Source organism: Oncorhynchus tshawytscha, linkage group LG04, assembly GCF_018296145.1.
Source record: "Oncorhynchus tshawytscha isolate Ot180627B linkage group LG04, Otsh_v2.0, whole genome shotgun sequence".
Taxonomy (NCBI): domain Eukaryota; kingdom Metazoa; phylum Chordata; class Actinopteri; order Salmoniformes; family Salmonidae; genus Oncorhynchus; species Oncorhynchus tshawytscha.
Genome location: NC_056432.1, coordinates 27215052 through 27230982, shown reverse-complemented (window position 1 = coordinate 27230982; position 15931 = coordinate 27215052). Strand labels below are relative to the sequence as shown.

The 15931-nt window shown below is 44.2% G+C and overlaps 1 protein-coding gene across 6 annotated transcripts in view; it reads right to left on the bottom strand.

The window, feature by feature from the left end:
- Positions 1–15931, bottom strand: part of LOC112248447 (calcineurin-binding protein cabin-1) — a 61311-nt gene that overhangs the window by 40651 nt on the left and 4729 nt on the right. Inside the window, exons 16-31 of one of the 6 annotated variants that reach the window (XM_024417473.2) lie at positions 15578–15769; positions 15077–15319; positions 14815–14968; positions 14597–14712; positions 14266–14427; positions 12833–13039; positions 12403–12554; positions 11990–12251; positions 11630–11800; positions 11057–11146; positions 10327–10478; positions 9900–10183; positions 5858–5923; positions 5017–5205; positions 4369–4820; positions 1073–1186 (exon numbers count right to left, since the gene is read on the bottom strand). In XM_024417473.2, the coding sequence (XP_024273241.1) occupies positions 1073–1186; positions 4369–4820; positions 5017–5205; positions 5858–5923; positions 9900–10183; positions 10327–10478; positions 11057–11146; positions 11630–11800; positions 11990–12251; positions 12403–12554; positions 12833–13039; positions 14266–14427; positions 14597–14712; positions 14815–14968; positions 15077–15319; positions 15578–15769 (3006 nt within the window). The remainder of the gene's footprint in view (positions 1–1072; positions 1187–4368; positions 4821–5016; positions 5206–5857; positions 5924–9899; positions 10184–10326; positions 10479–11056; positions 11147–11629; positions 11801–11989; positions 12252–12402; positions 12555–12832; positions 13040–14265; positions 14428–14596; positions 14713–14814; positions 14969–15076; positions 15320–15577; positions 15770–15931) is intronic. The other 5 variants (XM_024417474.2, XM_042320531.1, XM_024417475.2 and 2 more) reach the window with 5 other exon arrangements.

Genomic DNA, 15931 nt, shown 5'->3' with positions numbered 1-15931 from the left:
ATTGACTATCAATATAGCATTAAAAATGGCTTTCCAGATGGCATTTTGCCAATTTTGCAATGCAAATATTGGGTCGTGACTGAGACAATCTGGTCCCGAGGCAAAACCAGTAGTGAACCAATGATCTAGAGAAATCTTATTCAGGTGGTGTGGCCTGGCCTCTCCATTGAAGAACACTCCACTGAAGACCAAGTCCCATCAGGTAGCCTACCATCTCATGTCTAATATCATCTCCCATCCAGCCATTTGGTCATTCTGTCACTGAGGAAAACCAGCACAATCATTGTCCCCTCTGTCACACAGAAGGCACAACACATATCACCACTGACAATGACTGGTCTGTCTGTCTGTCTGTCTGTCAGGCTCAGTGATACTGAAGGCCATGGCAGACAAGACAACAGCTGACTTTTGATGAGACCTGGGAAACCTGCTCCGAGTAGGCCTACTCCCTGGCTCAACACCAGCAGTGACATTACTGATCATTGTCCTAGTCTCCAGACCCTCCACAGACCGCCACACATGCTTCAATTCATGAAAGTGCTACCTGGGATTCCATAATTAGGCTTAAAGCAACCATACAATAACATGCAAAGAACGTATTGCATGGATAACTGGGACTAAGAAGAGTTGCAGCAAGGAGAAATATCTCTTGGAGGACTTACAACAGGATGTAATGAGAAGGTTGACACACTAAGTATGTAATTCCCAGAAGTACCCTTTTCATTTAAGTTTAAACAACTGATGCAATGTTGGAATCTCTAAGTCCTCCCTCCATTGTTTTAGCTATTAAGGGTCTCTCCTGGTGCAGAATGTTATTGCTACAAGTCGAGGAGGAAGTCGATTGGAAGACACGCCAAATTAACTCTCAGCATTTCCTTCCAGTCACTGACTTCTGATTAGATTGAGTCAAATTGGGTGTAAATTCTGTAACTTACTATTGAGTTTGCAATATTCCAAAAAATAACTTCACTTTCCAAACTGTAAAACAAACTGAGAACCAGGACTGGTGCATAGTCATGTTAGCCAGGTGAGTAACAGGACCTTGATAGCAGAGCTGGCTTGGTGAACTTACATTGAACAGGTTTGTCTTGTTCCTCTCGCAGAAAAGTCCTTGTGCTGGCATGTGCTTCAGCTGTTGCCATGGGACACTGCTTCCTAGCAACACATCTCGTGCCCACCGCAGATTCTAGGAAAACATAAAACATAATCAGAAGACTGGGGATATGAAAACGGTCCCTCAAGAGGCAGACCACAAACAAGACTAAAAAAGGTGAAACCATTAGCTACATCATACCACAAGTTTTTTTTAATCGCTCTTTTTCATCTGCATCATCCACTACCTAACCTCACTGTTTTGCTACCTTGTTCCCTGTCATAGCAGCTCTGATGGACACAACTAACTGCTGTTTAACAGTACAAAGTGACTGTAGCTGAAGTCAAGTTATTGACATGAAAGTGGTTCTCCCTTTTTAAAACGTCACTGTGATGTTCTGTAAAAACCCAGCGCCAAATGACCTGCGATTACAGGTCCTCCTGTCAATCTCTGACTTCCTGATTAGCCTCAAACTGTCTGTCCCAGCCAATTCATGTTTACCCTAACAGTTTCTGGGAGAACTAGAGGCTTTACTAGAGGGGGGCAGTTCACCCCCAGCTAGAGAGGAGGGATTCAACTTTATATTCAAGTAGATATAGTTCATCCAATAGTAACTTTTCATTTTTACATAAGGTGTGTAAAGTTGATAATCATTTTACAAGCAGAACGGCATGATCGGGAGGAGAAGCTTCACTTCAAGTTCCAAGCGGTCAAAACCATTTGTTTTTGAGACAAGGGTGTCCCCAAGCTGTGTTCTATTCATTAGGAACAGTACATTGCCAGCGGAAAGTATTCAGACCCTTTGACTTTCTCCACATTGTTAGATTACAGCCTTATTCTAAAATAGATAAAAAATAGCTTTTTTCCCCAGCAATCTACACACACCACCCCATAATGACAAAGCAAAAACAGGTTTTTAGAAATCTTTTCCTAATTTATTAAAAAATATATAATAATAATTGAAATATCACATTTCCGTAAGTAATTTGACCCTTTACTCAGTACTTTGTTGAAGCACCTATTGCAGCGATTACAGCCTTCGAGTCTTCTTGGGTATGATGCTACAAGCTTGGCACACCTGTATTTGGGGAGTTCCTCCCAATCTTCTCTGCAGATCCGCTCAAGCTCTGTCAGGGAGCGTTGCTGCACAGCTATTTTCAGGTCTCTCCAGAATGTTAGATCGGGTTCAAGTCCGAGCTCTGTCTGAACCACTCAAGGACATTGAGACTTGTCCCGATGTTGTCTTCGCTGTGTGCTTAGTGTCGTTGCCCTGTTGGAAGGGGAACCTTCACCCCCGCTCTGGAGCAGGTTCTCTCTGTACTTTGCTCCATTCATCTTTGCCTCGATCCTGACTAGTCTCCCTGCCGCTAAAAAACATCCCCACAGCATGATGCTGCCACCAATATGCTTCACCGTAGGGATGGTGCCAGGTTTCCTCCAAACGTGAGGCTTGGCATTCAGGCTAGAGTTCAATCTTGGTTTCATCAGACCAGAGAATCTTGTTTCTCATGGTCTGAGAGTCATTTAGGTGCCTTTTGGCAAACTACAAGCAGGCTTTCATGTGCCTTTTACTGAAGAGTTGCTTCCTTCTGGCCACTATACCGACAAGACTTGATTGGTGAGATGCTGCAGAGATGGTTGTCCTTCTGGAAGGTCTCCCATCTCCACAGAGGAGCCCTGTCAGAGTGACAATCGGGTTCTCGGTCACCTCCCTGACCAAGGCCCTTCTCCCCCGATTGCTCAGTTTGGACCGGCGGACAGCTCTAGGAAGAGTCTTGGTGGTTCCAAACTTCCTCCATTTAAGAATGATGGAGGGCAATGTGTTCTTCTTGGGGACCTTCAATGCTGCAGACATTTTTTGGTACCCTTCCCCAGATCTGTGCCTAGACACAATCCTGTCTCGGAGCTCTACAGGCAATTCCTTCGACATCATGGCTTGGTTTTTGCTCTGACATGCACTGTCAACTGTGGAACCTATATAGACAGGTGTGTGCCTTTCCAAATCATGTCCAATCAATTGAATTTACCACAAGTTGACTCCAAGTTTTAGAAACATCTCAAGGATGCTCAATAGAAACAGGATGCACCTGAGCTCAATTTCGAGTCTCATAGCAAAAGGTCTGAATACTTATGTAAATGAGGTATTTCAGTTTTGTGTTTTGGGTTATTGTGTGTAGATTGGAATTGTTTTTATTTAATCCATTGTAGAATAAGGCTGTAATGTAACATAATGCTGAAAAAGTAAAGGGGTCTGAATACTTTCCCGAAAGGCACTATGTATTATCATATTTAATACAAATTCATAAAAGCTATCAGAATTTTCTGCATAGAGACAGAGCTATTCAAATTCTCATCTATCTATCCACCACACATTCCTGTTACAATACTAACCCATAAATCTAGTATTCTCTGACAAATGTATAATAACCTTAGCCTGTAATTTAAAACACAGAGGAAGTAGGATTTGTACTGGAAAAACAAATGGGTTCATCGCTTATTAACCAAGAGGTCTAACAGACCTGAACACCCCCAATGCTACCACTGGTCGCTAACACTGAGCAGTAGGTAGTCACTTGACATTTTAACAGAACTCCACAGGGAATTAAATAAACAATTATGGACTTACTTTCAGGACCTATTCACCTCTTAAAGGTGTAGGCTTTGTGATTTTGTTAAGTCTAAAACACTGGGGCAGTAAAATAAAGCAAGTCACGGGCCCAGGTCCGTCTACCTGCCTGAATGAATCCTCTAACAACAAGATGAACAGCACACTGAGGAGAGCTACATAAGTCTCAAAAGGTTATTAAAGAAAACAGTAACACTTCACTAAGCTGTTATCAATGGCCAGAACTCTGCCCTGGCTATTGGCTAATCCAACTTCATTGAATTGGGACCAGCAGTCCCCATAGGATGGTCTGACTGGCAAAATGCTTACTGTAGGACGTCACGACACTACGCAGCCTCGCTGTGCCAAACCTGGCTGAGAGAGCACTGCGCTGTTGCCACCCACGCACACCTCTACCCACAGAGCCTTGTGTACAAAGCACACTCTCCTCTTTCAGCACCTTCTGTAGTCACATAAACTGCAGGCAAACTAGCACAATTGACAAGAGGAACTAGACTCATGGTGTCAGAGGGATTTAAAATGTCAGATTTAATGCCACTGATGATAGGTTTACGGTTTGGTATATAAATTGTTTAATTTTCCTGTTTAAACATTCCGTGAATGAATGTTAGTGACCGTGCATGCTATGGGGGAGGGTGGGCTAACTAACCTGTTGGGTCTTGCTGTTGGTGTAGAAGAAGGCCAGGCGATAGAGGCTCTTGTAGTGCTGAGGGAAGCGGCTCAGGCAGAGGAAGAGAGCACGGACACACATCTCCACCAGCATGTGGCGCTGCTCTGTCCGCTCAGCAGGGAGGGCCTTGGGCACCTCCACAACCTCTGGAAGGGGCTCGGGCCATCTCTGGTGACGGCTCTTCCCATCGCTGGCGGGAGTCTGGGGGGTGGCCTGAGGAGTGGGGGTTTGGGGGGTGACCTGGGGAGTGGACGAGGCCTTTGGTGGGGTGGATGGAACAGGCAGTGCATGAGGGCAGGGATCTATGGTCGGCTTTTGGGCATCAGCCTCAGGTACTGTCACTGACATGGTGTCTTCTACTTCTTGGACTTGTTCTTTGTCCTCCAGCAAGATTACAGTCCCGCCCTCGTTGCTTCTTCCCCCATGTGAGCCTTGAGGAATTCAGGGTTTGAAGAGGAGCGAAATATTAACATGATCCATTCTCAATATGTCCTGTCCCCTCTAAAACACAAGTCATTGGCTTACAATATCACAAAAGAAAAACCCCATTTAGCAAATACTAAAGCTGGTGTTCGGGTAGAACTAATTTCCTTAACTGCATTTCAGGATAAAAGGAACAACACCCACCTGTGTCTTCAACTGTAGGCTGGCCCTCCTTGATGGGGGTGGTGTTCTCAGAGGAAGACGTACTGCCCTTCCCAGACTGAGACTGTAGCTTAACATGGCTACTGTCCTGGGAGCTGGCGGGGTCTGTGAAGGCATCCTGGGTGGAGTTGGAGTCAGACAGCATCACCACCACACTGTCCTGACTGCGCTCTGCCAGGGGTCAAACACAAACACAGGTCTGGCATGGGTGCCAGTCACACGCATGGACCAGCCATACCCATGGATGGGCCACGGACACCCACCTACTCCTTATCAAGGGATCAATCACAAGGCAGTTAAGGTTTTCATTCAGGAATAAAATAGGTACTTGTATCCAAGAATGAAAAGGGGTGTGTGTGTAGCAAAGTATGTCTATTTATGCAAACATCATCAGGTTCATCTGCCAGACAGCCATTACAGTAATCGTACATACACAAAAATCTCCAGACCTTAGTCATGCTTCGAGGGAGGCCTCTGCTTTTACACAGCACTCAAGCCACCTAAAAACTAGATGCCAGCATTCTTCTTAATAAGCACATTGTGCAACCTCAGCAAGAAGCTGAAATCAAATTAGCAGGAGGGCAACAAAGTTCTGTGAAAGGAGCTCAGGGGACTTGTTAAAGATTCCCTGTAATTAGCTAAATGTACAAATTTAGCTGATATAGGTGTTGCAAGGACTGCCCCATAAAAATAAAAAGTGTGGAGTAGTGATGAAGTTTGTGTAACTCATTTAGGGACACTTTTACACTGACCAATTGTGTCCCTAAAATTGTGCATGATACTCTGTAATGTCCTGGATATAAGAGGGTCTTAAGTGCAGTACCATTCAGGGATGCCAGCCACATTGGAGACCTGGGCAGGCAGTAATCATGGTCAAGTTCTGGGGTGGCTGTTGAAGATATTGGGATATGCTTAAATAAATAAAAATTGCTCCATTCCTGATTTGACAATTAGACATCATATTACAGTACATGTGTGATTGAGGAAAAGAAACATCATATGCTTCAATTGAGAACAGCACCGCCTCTACTCCCCACAATTGCTTACATATTGCGGTTACCATGATGCGCTTAAGACAGGCATCAAGCAGGAAAGGCTCGGCATCCACTGACAAACCTGCCTGCACACGGTGGTCCATTTCTACCATCTATCTCAGAAAATGTGTACCAATGAGGGTCCAACCACAGTCGGACTGATTTGGCATTATATCATCATACTAGCGCTGACTTTGCTGATAGCTACTTTGAGGAAAAATAGTACTTATTATGTATGACGTGGTTGTCCCACCTAGCCATCTTAAGATGAATGCACTAACTGTATGTCGCTCTGGATGACTAAAATGTAAATATCAATTGAACACAATTGTAATGGAAAGCATAGTAATCATTGTATAACTTTTAAATACAATCAAATAGGTTAAGATCTCTGTTGCAAACGTAAGCAACACCAAACCCAAGCCAAATAGTAACCCATAGTAGCCCATGAACCATTTAGTGGATTGTTTGTGAGAGGACTGAATTTGTCCAGTGGCAGCACACATCCCTTGGTATCCACATGCATATACATGACAAAGCAGGTGGCAGAAGCAAGCAGGCAGAGAGGTAGCAGGCAGGTGGGTAGGTAGGTAGGAAGGAATCTGGAAAAGGTGACAGAAAAACTGGCAACATGGGCAATATGGCTGCAGTAGTCAGACATTGAAGCTAAACAGGGCATAGGGGGGAAACAAAATACCAAAAGCTGTTTTTACAGTATATACTGCAAAGATATTTTGCAAGGCTCTTTGTAATGAATGGTCAATTTATACGGAACAAAAATATAAAACGCAACATGTAAAGTGTTGTTCCCATGTTTTATGAGTTGAAATAAAAAGATCCCAGACGTTTTGCAAAAACACAAAAAGCTTATTTCTGACAAATTGTGTTTACATCCCTGTTTGTGAGCATTTCTCCTTTGCCAAGATAATCCATTCAACTAACAGAAGTGGCATATCAAGAAGCTGATTAAACAGCATGATCATTACACAGGTGCACCTTGTGCTGGGGACAATAAAATACCACTAAATACCACTAAAATGTGCAGTTTTGTAACACAACACAATGCCACAGATGTCTCAAGTTGAGGGAACGTGCAATTGGCATGCTGACTGGAGGAATGTCCTCCAGAGCTGTTTCCAGATAGTTAAATGTTAATTTCTCTACCATAAGGCACCTCCAACATTGCTTTTGATAACATGTCTAACCAGCCTCATGATCGCAGACCACTTGTAACCACGCCAGACCAGGAACTTTCGATGGCCACTGGCATGTTGGAGAAGTGTGCTCTTCACGGATTAATCCCGATTTCAACTGTACCAGTCAGATGGCAGACAGCATGTATGGCGTCGTGTGGGAGAGCGGTTTGCTTATGTCAAAGTTGTGAACAGTGCCCCATGGTGGCAGTGGGGTTATAAGCTACAGACAACTAACACATTAACATTTCATCTATGGCAATTTGACTGCACAGAGATACCGTGAAGAGATCCTGAGGCCCAATGTTGTGCCATTCATCCGCCGCCATAACATCATGCGTGATAATGCAAGGCCCCATGTCGCAAGGATCTGTACACAATTCCTGGAATCTGAAACTGTCCCAGTTCTCCATCCATGGCCTGCATACTCACCAGACATGTCACCCACTGAGCATGTTATGGAAAACTCTGGATCAATGTGTACAACAGCGTGTTCCAGTTCCTGCCAATAACCATAAACTTCGCACAACCATTGAAGAGGAGTGGGACAACATTCCACAGGCCACAATCAACGGCCTGATCAACTATGTGAAGGAGACGTGTCACGCTGCATGAGGCAAAACGGTGGTCACACCAGACACTGACTGGTTTTCTGATCCATGCGCCTACCTTTAAAAATAAAAAAGTAATCTGTGACCAACAGATGCATATCTGTATTCCCAGTCATGTGAAATCCATAGATTAGGGCCTAATGAATGTATTTCAATTGACTGATTTCCTTTTATGAACTGTAACTTTTTAAAATCTTTGAAATTGTTGCATGTTGGGTTTATATTTTTGTTCAATATTTACAACAGCATTCATTCAATGATACTGTATCTTTTCACTCACGGCAAATATTTGTTTCTACCCCTTGACGTCTTTGCAACAATGTAACAAACATAGTAAACAATGCTGCAGTGAATATCATTTAAATTATGGGAAACATAAGCAAATTGTACATTATTGTATATAGCTCTAAGTGAAAAGCCTTTCAACTTTTTTCAGGAACATATTATGCAAATATCTCATCCTAACTTCCCACTAAGTACAAACAGACACACGCACACTTCTTTGTACGTGATATTTTCACGATTGCGTCCCCTCTGTAAAATATGCTCTTAAAAATGGTGCATAAATATAAACATAGGTTTAGTGCATTTTTTAAATCCACACTTTGGTGAAGCACGCAATCATCTCACCGGCAATTGGGAGTTCAGAGTAAACTGCTTTTGTCTCCCATCACACTACTGTTGTCATGCAATGCTAAGTGCTAAAATGTAAAGCAAAGTTGCATCAGTGCATTAACTGATATCTTGTTTGTAATTCATTTTGAAAAGCTACCTCCCTTGTACTGAAGGATCTCTAACCATGCTGTTATATTGTATGACAATAGTGTCTGTATGTGGACAGTGTAGGTCTAGTAAAGTAGAATCATTGAAATTACTCTTTACAAAGGTGACTGATTCCCCACACTCTTTAAAAAGAGTGTATACTCTAAATTCACCCCCTTATCCCCTTTCCCTCACTCTACTAACAGGCCTGCTGCTACTAGTGAACCAGCCATCAGTAATACTCATACGGCACTGCAAAACAAGCACTAGACTTTGGTTTAGAAATCGAACTGCGCTCACAGTAACGGGCACAATTCTGAACCATAGTTTTGTTCTCAGATCCCAGTCTCAGTACAGCTACCAAACTTCCCTTGACACATATTTGTTTAAAGACAAGCTTTTGTGTCTAGAAGTGTCCAATCAGTGGGTGACAATCTTCAATTTAGCTCAGTTGTTTCAAGTGGACATGCAGTGAAATGCTACTAAAGAGTACTGTGAGGTACCTCAAGTAATTCAGCAACTGTTCACTGGGATCAGGTAAAACCTCTCAATGGAAACCTGGCTGTCTGTGGCTCTGGGATTGTCACAGCGGGTCTAGAGTTAACAACACACTAAAAGCCTGCTGTGTCCATGACAGACTTCTACTTTACTGGCCATTACCCCCTATAAAGACACCACAGCTTACAGGGAACATATTGGCAACCAAGTCTAATGTGATAGTCAGCAAGCCTCTTGCATTATTTTCATAAATAATTGCCCTGCTATAATTATTTGAATAGTAAGAACAGTCATCAGAAACACCTGATGAAATCAAAAGAGCATATTATAAAATCAAAACAGGATCTATTCTCAAAATGTCTTCATAAGAGGCGATGAGAAAATGATCTATGCAGGGACACAAGGTCTCCTGAAGTTGCAATAGAAACTGGTGATGTCATCAAAAGGAGAAGCAAGGGAAATGGGAAAGAAGGGGGGAAGAGGGTGACAACCACAAAAGTCTAAATATTGACTATATATTTCAACAAACAGGTCTGGACACTGTCTGCCAAACTCAACCTTCACACCTGTTTGCCTAAACTAAATGCTGTTGATTTTATAGTGCAGTAAAACAATATCCACATATCCTGAGATGCCATATTGCCCATTTTACCATGATATCCCAATCACCCAGTGCATATGGGGTCCTTACTGGAACCAAAGCCATTATCATCATAGTGATGAACCTTCTAACCACCACTACTCCCCAGCCCAGTGAGATTCCTCACCCAGCCCAGTGAAGGAAGGGCCCAGAGGCCCAGAGGCAGCGTCTAGGACTGGGACTGTACCATCAGCCTGCTGCTCCTCCTCATGCTGCTGCTGCCACGTCTGCTGCTGCCTCCTGAGGGTTTTACGTTTGACGTAATCGTGGTCGACCGGAGTGGCCGTGTAAGGTGGGGATGTCAGACCTGCAGCGTTGAAGGGGAGGGAGGCCCCATGAACATCCGCCGCAGCGCACACAGACGACACAGAGCAGTGGGAGTCCTCGTCCATCATGAAGAGGGGCTTCTCCCTGAGGTGAGAGAGAGGGGGACAAAACAAAAGGTTGGACCAGAGTGGGGGAATTTCATGTTTTTCTTTTGATTTGTAGGTGAATCACAGAGCGAGTTTCATAACAAAGAGCATAGATCCCAGGCTAAGGTTGAGGCCCCTCACTTTTCGTGGGACCTGGGCATGCTCTTCTCTTCCCCCCTGGCGAAGGGTCCGGTGGCTGCCTCAGCCAGGATGTTGAAGAAGATCTCGTGCTCCAGGTCCGGTTCCTCAGCCTCCAGCAGCTTTAGGATGGTGGCACTCAAACGAAAGTACAGCTGGGGGAGAGAGATGCCAGAGAGTCAAAGGGATTTATTAAGATGAGGTATACTCTCTCTACATATCTATTACTACACAAAAAGGACACTTGCATGTAATTCCTTCTAGATCAGTGTTATTCTAACTTTTTCAGGAGTTACCCCATTTTTTTCCACCAGAATTTCTGGGGACACCTCCCCCCCCTCCAAAAATGTCATGACCCCACCTGACCCCAAATCTAATGACACAACCTTATAAATAGCCAACTTTTGATTTTTATATGTCAACAAATAACCTTCAATTCATTATAAGTTCATCTCGTATAAAAATGAAAAGAAACTCAACAAAAAAAAACCATCTAATTATTATTTCTCAAAAACGTTTGTATATTGTCCCATACAATACTCTGAATTGTATTTTTGGGGGCGACCCCGCTGCAGTTCTCCCGCGACCCCGACTTTGAATACCACTGTTCTAGATGAATACAGCAATAAACTGTCTTTTTTTTAAGTGGTTGCTTCATGTGCAAAAGCACAACTGTATGTTATGGCCCAGTGGGGACTGGAGCTAGAAACCCTCTGGTCTGAAGCATGTGTACCTCCAGGGCCTCCATAGCCAAGTCAGGTGGATTGTGGTAGTGTATTTTCCGAGGGTATCTGGCAGCCTCCTCATGCAGATAATGTGCTGCCTGCGTGGGAAGAAAAAGAGAGGAGACACACTGCTCAATCTCATCTGATGGGTGTTACACACAATGAAACACTGGTTACCATAGTCAATAACTTGCAATGGTCAGATATCAGCCTTTCACACATATTGCTTAATAAATTGATGACATCGTGTTAGACTTGTTATAACAGAGCAGCAAAACACACTACAAAAGACAAACTGGAAGAAGAGAAAAGCAAAACAGAGATACACAGTGATTCGAAGTTATAGAATGGAGCTAAACAATGGAAGGACTGGGTCTGGAGAGGTGAAAGACATACAGACAGAGCTGCATCATCTGACCTCTGACTTCCCAGTTTCCCCATCACTCCCCTTCCACCATACTGGCCTCCATGGACATACCTACTCCTTTGAGCCCTCAGACTCCCCCAGTCTGTACAAATCTAGTCTGCAAGGCAGACCTATGAATCACTTGAGTCCACAGATAGTGTCCCCTGCTGTGCACCTGTTTGTAGAGCTGGACGTATTCCCGGGGTGGCTGCTTTCGTTTCTCCGCTATCTTCCCCAGCATGTAATGGATGAGCCACTCTTCCTCATCACTATCCCCCTCACACCGAGACGCCCCTTGGAAACACTGGGACGACGTCTCCAGCATTGTATCTCTCCTCTCCTCCATCTGAAAAACACACATTAAATCCAATACTGTCAGCAGTGGTTTTACCTCCCCTCGACAGATCAATTGACTGAACAATTAATTCAGACACATGATGACCGGAACTGACAGGGTGTGACATCATTTAGTTTCGAGAAGTACAACAGAATACAGTGCCTATGAGTATTCTATACACTGGTCTGTCCACTGCACCTGTTTGACGACCTCAGGGGGCAGCTCGCTCCTCCACTGTTTGACTTGACGCGAGGCGAAGGAGTGCAGGGCATAGGACATGGTGCCGTACTCGATCCACAGAGCCAGGTTGGAGCTGTTGATCTCCAGGGCCCTCTTAAAGCAGTTGAGCACAGCCAGGGAGTGCTTCCAAATGGGGCCATCGCTCTTCAGCTCGTTGGAGTTGAGCTTGTCCTGGATGCGGCTGGCCCTCGCCAGTGCCATGCCAGCCCAGGAGTCAAACCTACAACCATAGAATGAATGTAAGGGAAAATCATCAACATCACACCATTTAGAAATCACCTTGAAGGTAAAAAAACAAACATATATTCATGTTGAGTTGCTTAAAATGTTAATACTAAAACAACAGAACTATAGCAGCGAACAGAACTGACCTGTTTGGACAAACACAGATGTCATGCATATAGAACTTGATGGCCTTGGACTGCTCCTTGTTCTTGAAGTGGTAGTCAGCCAGGAGGTAGAAGATCTCATTGACCACAGGGGGTGCTGGAGCGCCCCCCTCAGGAAGGCAAGGTACTGGCTCCTAGGTGGGAAGAACCACTGGATGATCTCCTCATGATCTACTATGCTGATAAGGTCAGGTCTGACATCAGTCTTAGAGATTCAACTAGAATCTTGTACATATTAAGTATTCCATTTGTAAACCAGACATATTTGAATGTATAATATGACTTGTACAGTGTCATGACCTATAATGAATGGTCATGATGTGCTTTATAGGCCTAAAGCACTCTCCATGGCAACATGTAAAGCCAGGTTGAGGCAATTAGCATTTGTGACTCATAAATGCCCTGTACTGACCTTCCCAGCCGTGCCCTCGATGTAGGCTGACACCTCATCCATGGTGAGGATGGGAGTGTCACTTCGGGGCACAATGCCAGAGATCCTCTTCAGCAGGTTGGCCAGGTCAGCAGACACCGTGCTCGTCTTGTAGCTGTCAAACTCAGGCAGAGTCTTGGGCTTGAAGTACTGGAACATGAAGAGGGCATTGCTCCACAGGAGTTCCACCTGCACGCCAAAGAAAGGCATATTTAGTTTTGATAAGAAAAAATATTGTATTGTACTGTTAAAAAAATATCTATATAATTATTATATTATTTTAACAGATACATACACTATTTTAAAAGGCTAATTGATCATTAGAAACCCCTTTTGCAATTATGTTAGCACAACTGAAAACTGTTGTTCTGATTAAAGAAACAATAAAACTGGCCTTCTTTAGACTAGTTGAGTGTCTGGAGCTTCAGCATTTGTGGGTTCGATTACAGGCACCATACACATGGTTAGCAGATGTTAATGCGAGTGTAGCGAAAAGCTTGTGCTTCTAGTTCCGACCATGGAGTAATATCTAACAAGTAATCTAACAATGTCACAACAACTACCTTATACACACACAAGTGTAAAGGAATGAATGAGTAATGTAGGGTATGTAAACATTATATAAAGTGGCATTGTTTGAAGTGGATAGAGATATATTTATTACATTCCATTTTTAATTATTAAAGTGGCTAGAGATGAGTCAGTATGTTGGCAGCAGCCACTCAATGTTAGTGATGGCTGTTTAACAGTCTGATGGCCCTGAGATAGAAAAACAGCTTCTAACTGAAACCTTGGTGATTCCCTCTAGCATGAGAAGGGACTAACAGCACTGGCTGGTACATTCTTAAGATGCAGCCAGATAATCAATCTCATAAAAATTCCCTGAAAGTACACAAATTGATTACTCATGTCTTGACCCATTCTAGTAGAGTCCTTGGGTCTTATGGCTCGGATGACCAACCAGTAGTTAATTAGTCGGGGATTGCATTCATGAACTAATTAACCTGGTCTCTTAGGAGCAGTCTATTCATCATGCAATTACTGCATATCAGTTACACTACAAGCCAGTACCAGTGTGTAAACAACCTCATGATGGATTGACAGCCACCTAGAAGCCAGTTGAACATATTACATGATCTCACATGATTTAACATGATTTCCATTAGCTTCTCCTCTCTCAAAACAATAGGACAAACCCTGACAGAAATGTGAATGGCATTGAAAGGTAAAGGACAGTCAGTAATACGACATGAAAGGGATACTGTTGGATTCTGGCATTCTGGCTCTGGTTCTACTTACCCAGAGTCAGATGGACTCGTGGACACCATTTTTATGTCCCTGTTTGCAGCGCAAGTAAAACAAGGGCTTGAATGCCAGATCTCACAGTATCCCTGTAAGAGGGCTGGGTGTTTGACCTGTTGAGCAGAGTGCTCCTCTAGATAGCGGGCCTTGCTCTTCTTGCTGGGGTAGGCGTACAGGCAGTAGAAGCACTGCTCCAAGGCCATCTCCAACTCCTCTTTGTAGGGATGGGTGGCCTCCGCTTTAGAGGCAGCCAGCTCTTTCTCCAGAACACAAACCTGAACATGAAGACAACACTAGTAACGTTCTATCCTGATTAAACTATGAAAAATACTTTGAAAGCAATTAGAAACTAATTAAAGCCATATCATAGGTAAACAAAACAGAGGGAATTAACTGAGCTGACAGCGGATGTCCACACAATCGCAGCCCTGCTGACCAACTCACATAGAACTTGAGCAGAGCGCCATCTGACTTGCAGCACCAGGAGCGGCGGCCCAGATACTCGTGGGCCGTGTTGAGCAGCATCAAGGAGGAGGGCAGCATGGGGGTGTTAGAGTCTTCTGGAGAGGGTCACAGGGAACAAGTCATTTTAGGGCTTCCAACATAGATTTAAACAGGACATCTTCGCAGTTATGAACATGATGTAGTCCACCACCACATACCTTCATCGTCCCCTACTGATATGTGCTGGCGAAGCAGGCAGTTGAAAGCAGCCTCCTCGTGCTTGATGATGTGGTACAGGAGAATCCAGGGCAGGACCGAGGAGAAATTAGGCTCCTTGGGATCATCTGGGATCACCATGATGCAGTCAATCAGCTGGAGATAAGACACACAACAAATTTGAATATGATTTTCTGTTTCTAAACACACTCTGTGTCTACCAGATACATTAGAGTCAGTGTTTCCCCGGTTTCCCCATCTGACCTGGATGAGGTTGTTGGCCAGCCGGGCCATGCTGGTGTAGCGGTTGACGTTGCTCAGGAGTTGAAGGTCCTCTGTGAAGCAGACCTCGATGCCTCCCAGCAGTGTTGTGATGGTGGAGACCCATTCCTCTTTGGCCGAGTGAGAGCTGGCTGGGACAGCGTTGAGCTGCTGCAGGGCTTCGTTCAGGGCCACCTCGGTGCACTCCAGACACTGACGATAGTCCTTCTGCTTCAACAGGGAGTTCTGGAGTACAGATATGCCGAGAAAAGAGGAAAAATGCCATCCATCTAAAAATGGCTCAATGGCTGTATATTGTACATGGCATCATGCTCATAGAAGGTACTGACGTGATAAGCAATAACACTGCTTGTCCTTTTCTACATCGGTAGCATACTGACAAGTAGTGCCATGCCAAACAGAGAAAGGCTTCTTAAAAAAGGAGACTCATATAAAAGACACGGAACACAGTACAACTATTGCTGTATGAATCCAGAAGCTAACCTGCAGCAGAAGCAGCTGGGCAGGCCTCTCAGGAACAGAGCTGACAAACTCCAGAGGCTTGACCCGCCCGGAGCCATAGCTGAGGGTGGGCTGCAGCAGCCGCACCACAGACTCATAGTCCCCAGACTCAAACAGACGCTGGATCTCCTCCAGGGACTGACAACGCTCCAGAGATTTCAGCTTCTTATCAATCTGTCAATGACGTTTGGAGAAAGAAACTCTTTCTGATGAGCAAGACAACTCAAAGTCACAGGGGACCTACATGCTCTAACGAGATGGTTGGACAAAATAATAGATCACATGTGAGGGCCAAGTGCATGTTATTCAAATAGGGTATTTGTGTGCTAGTTTTAC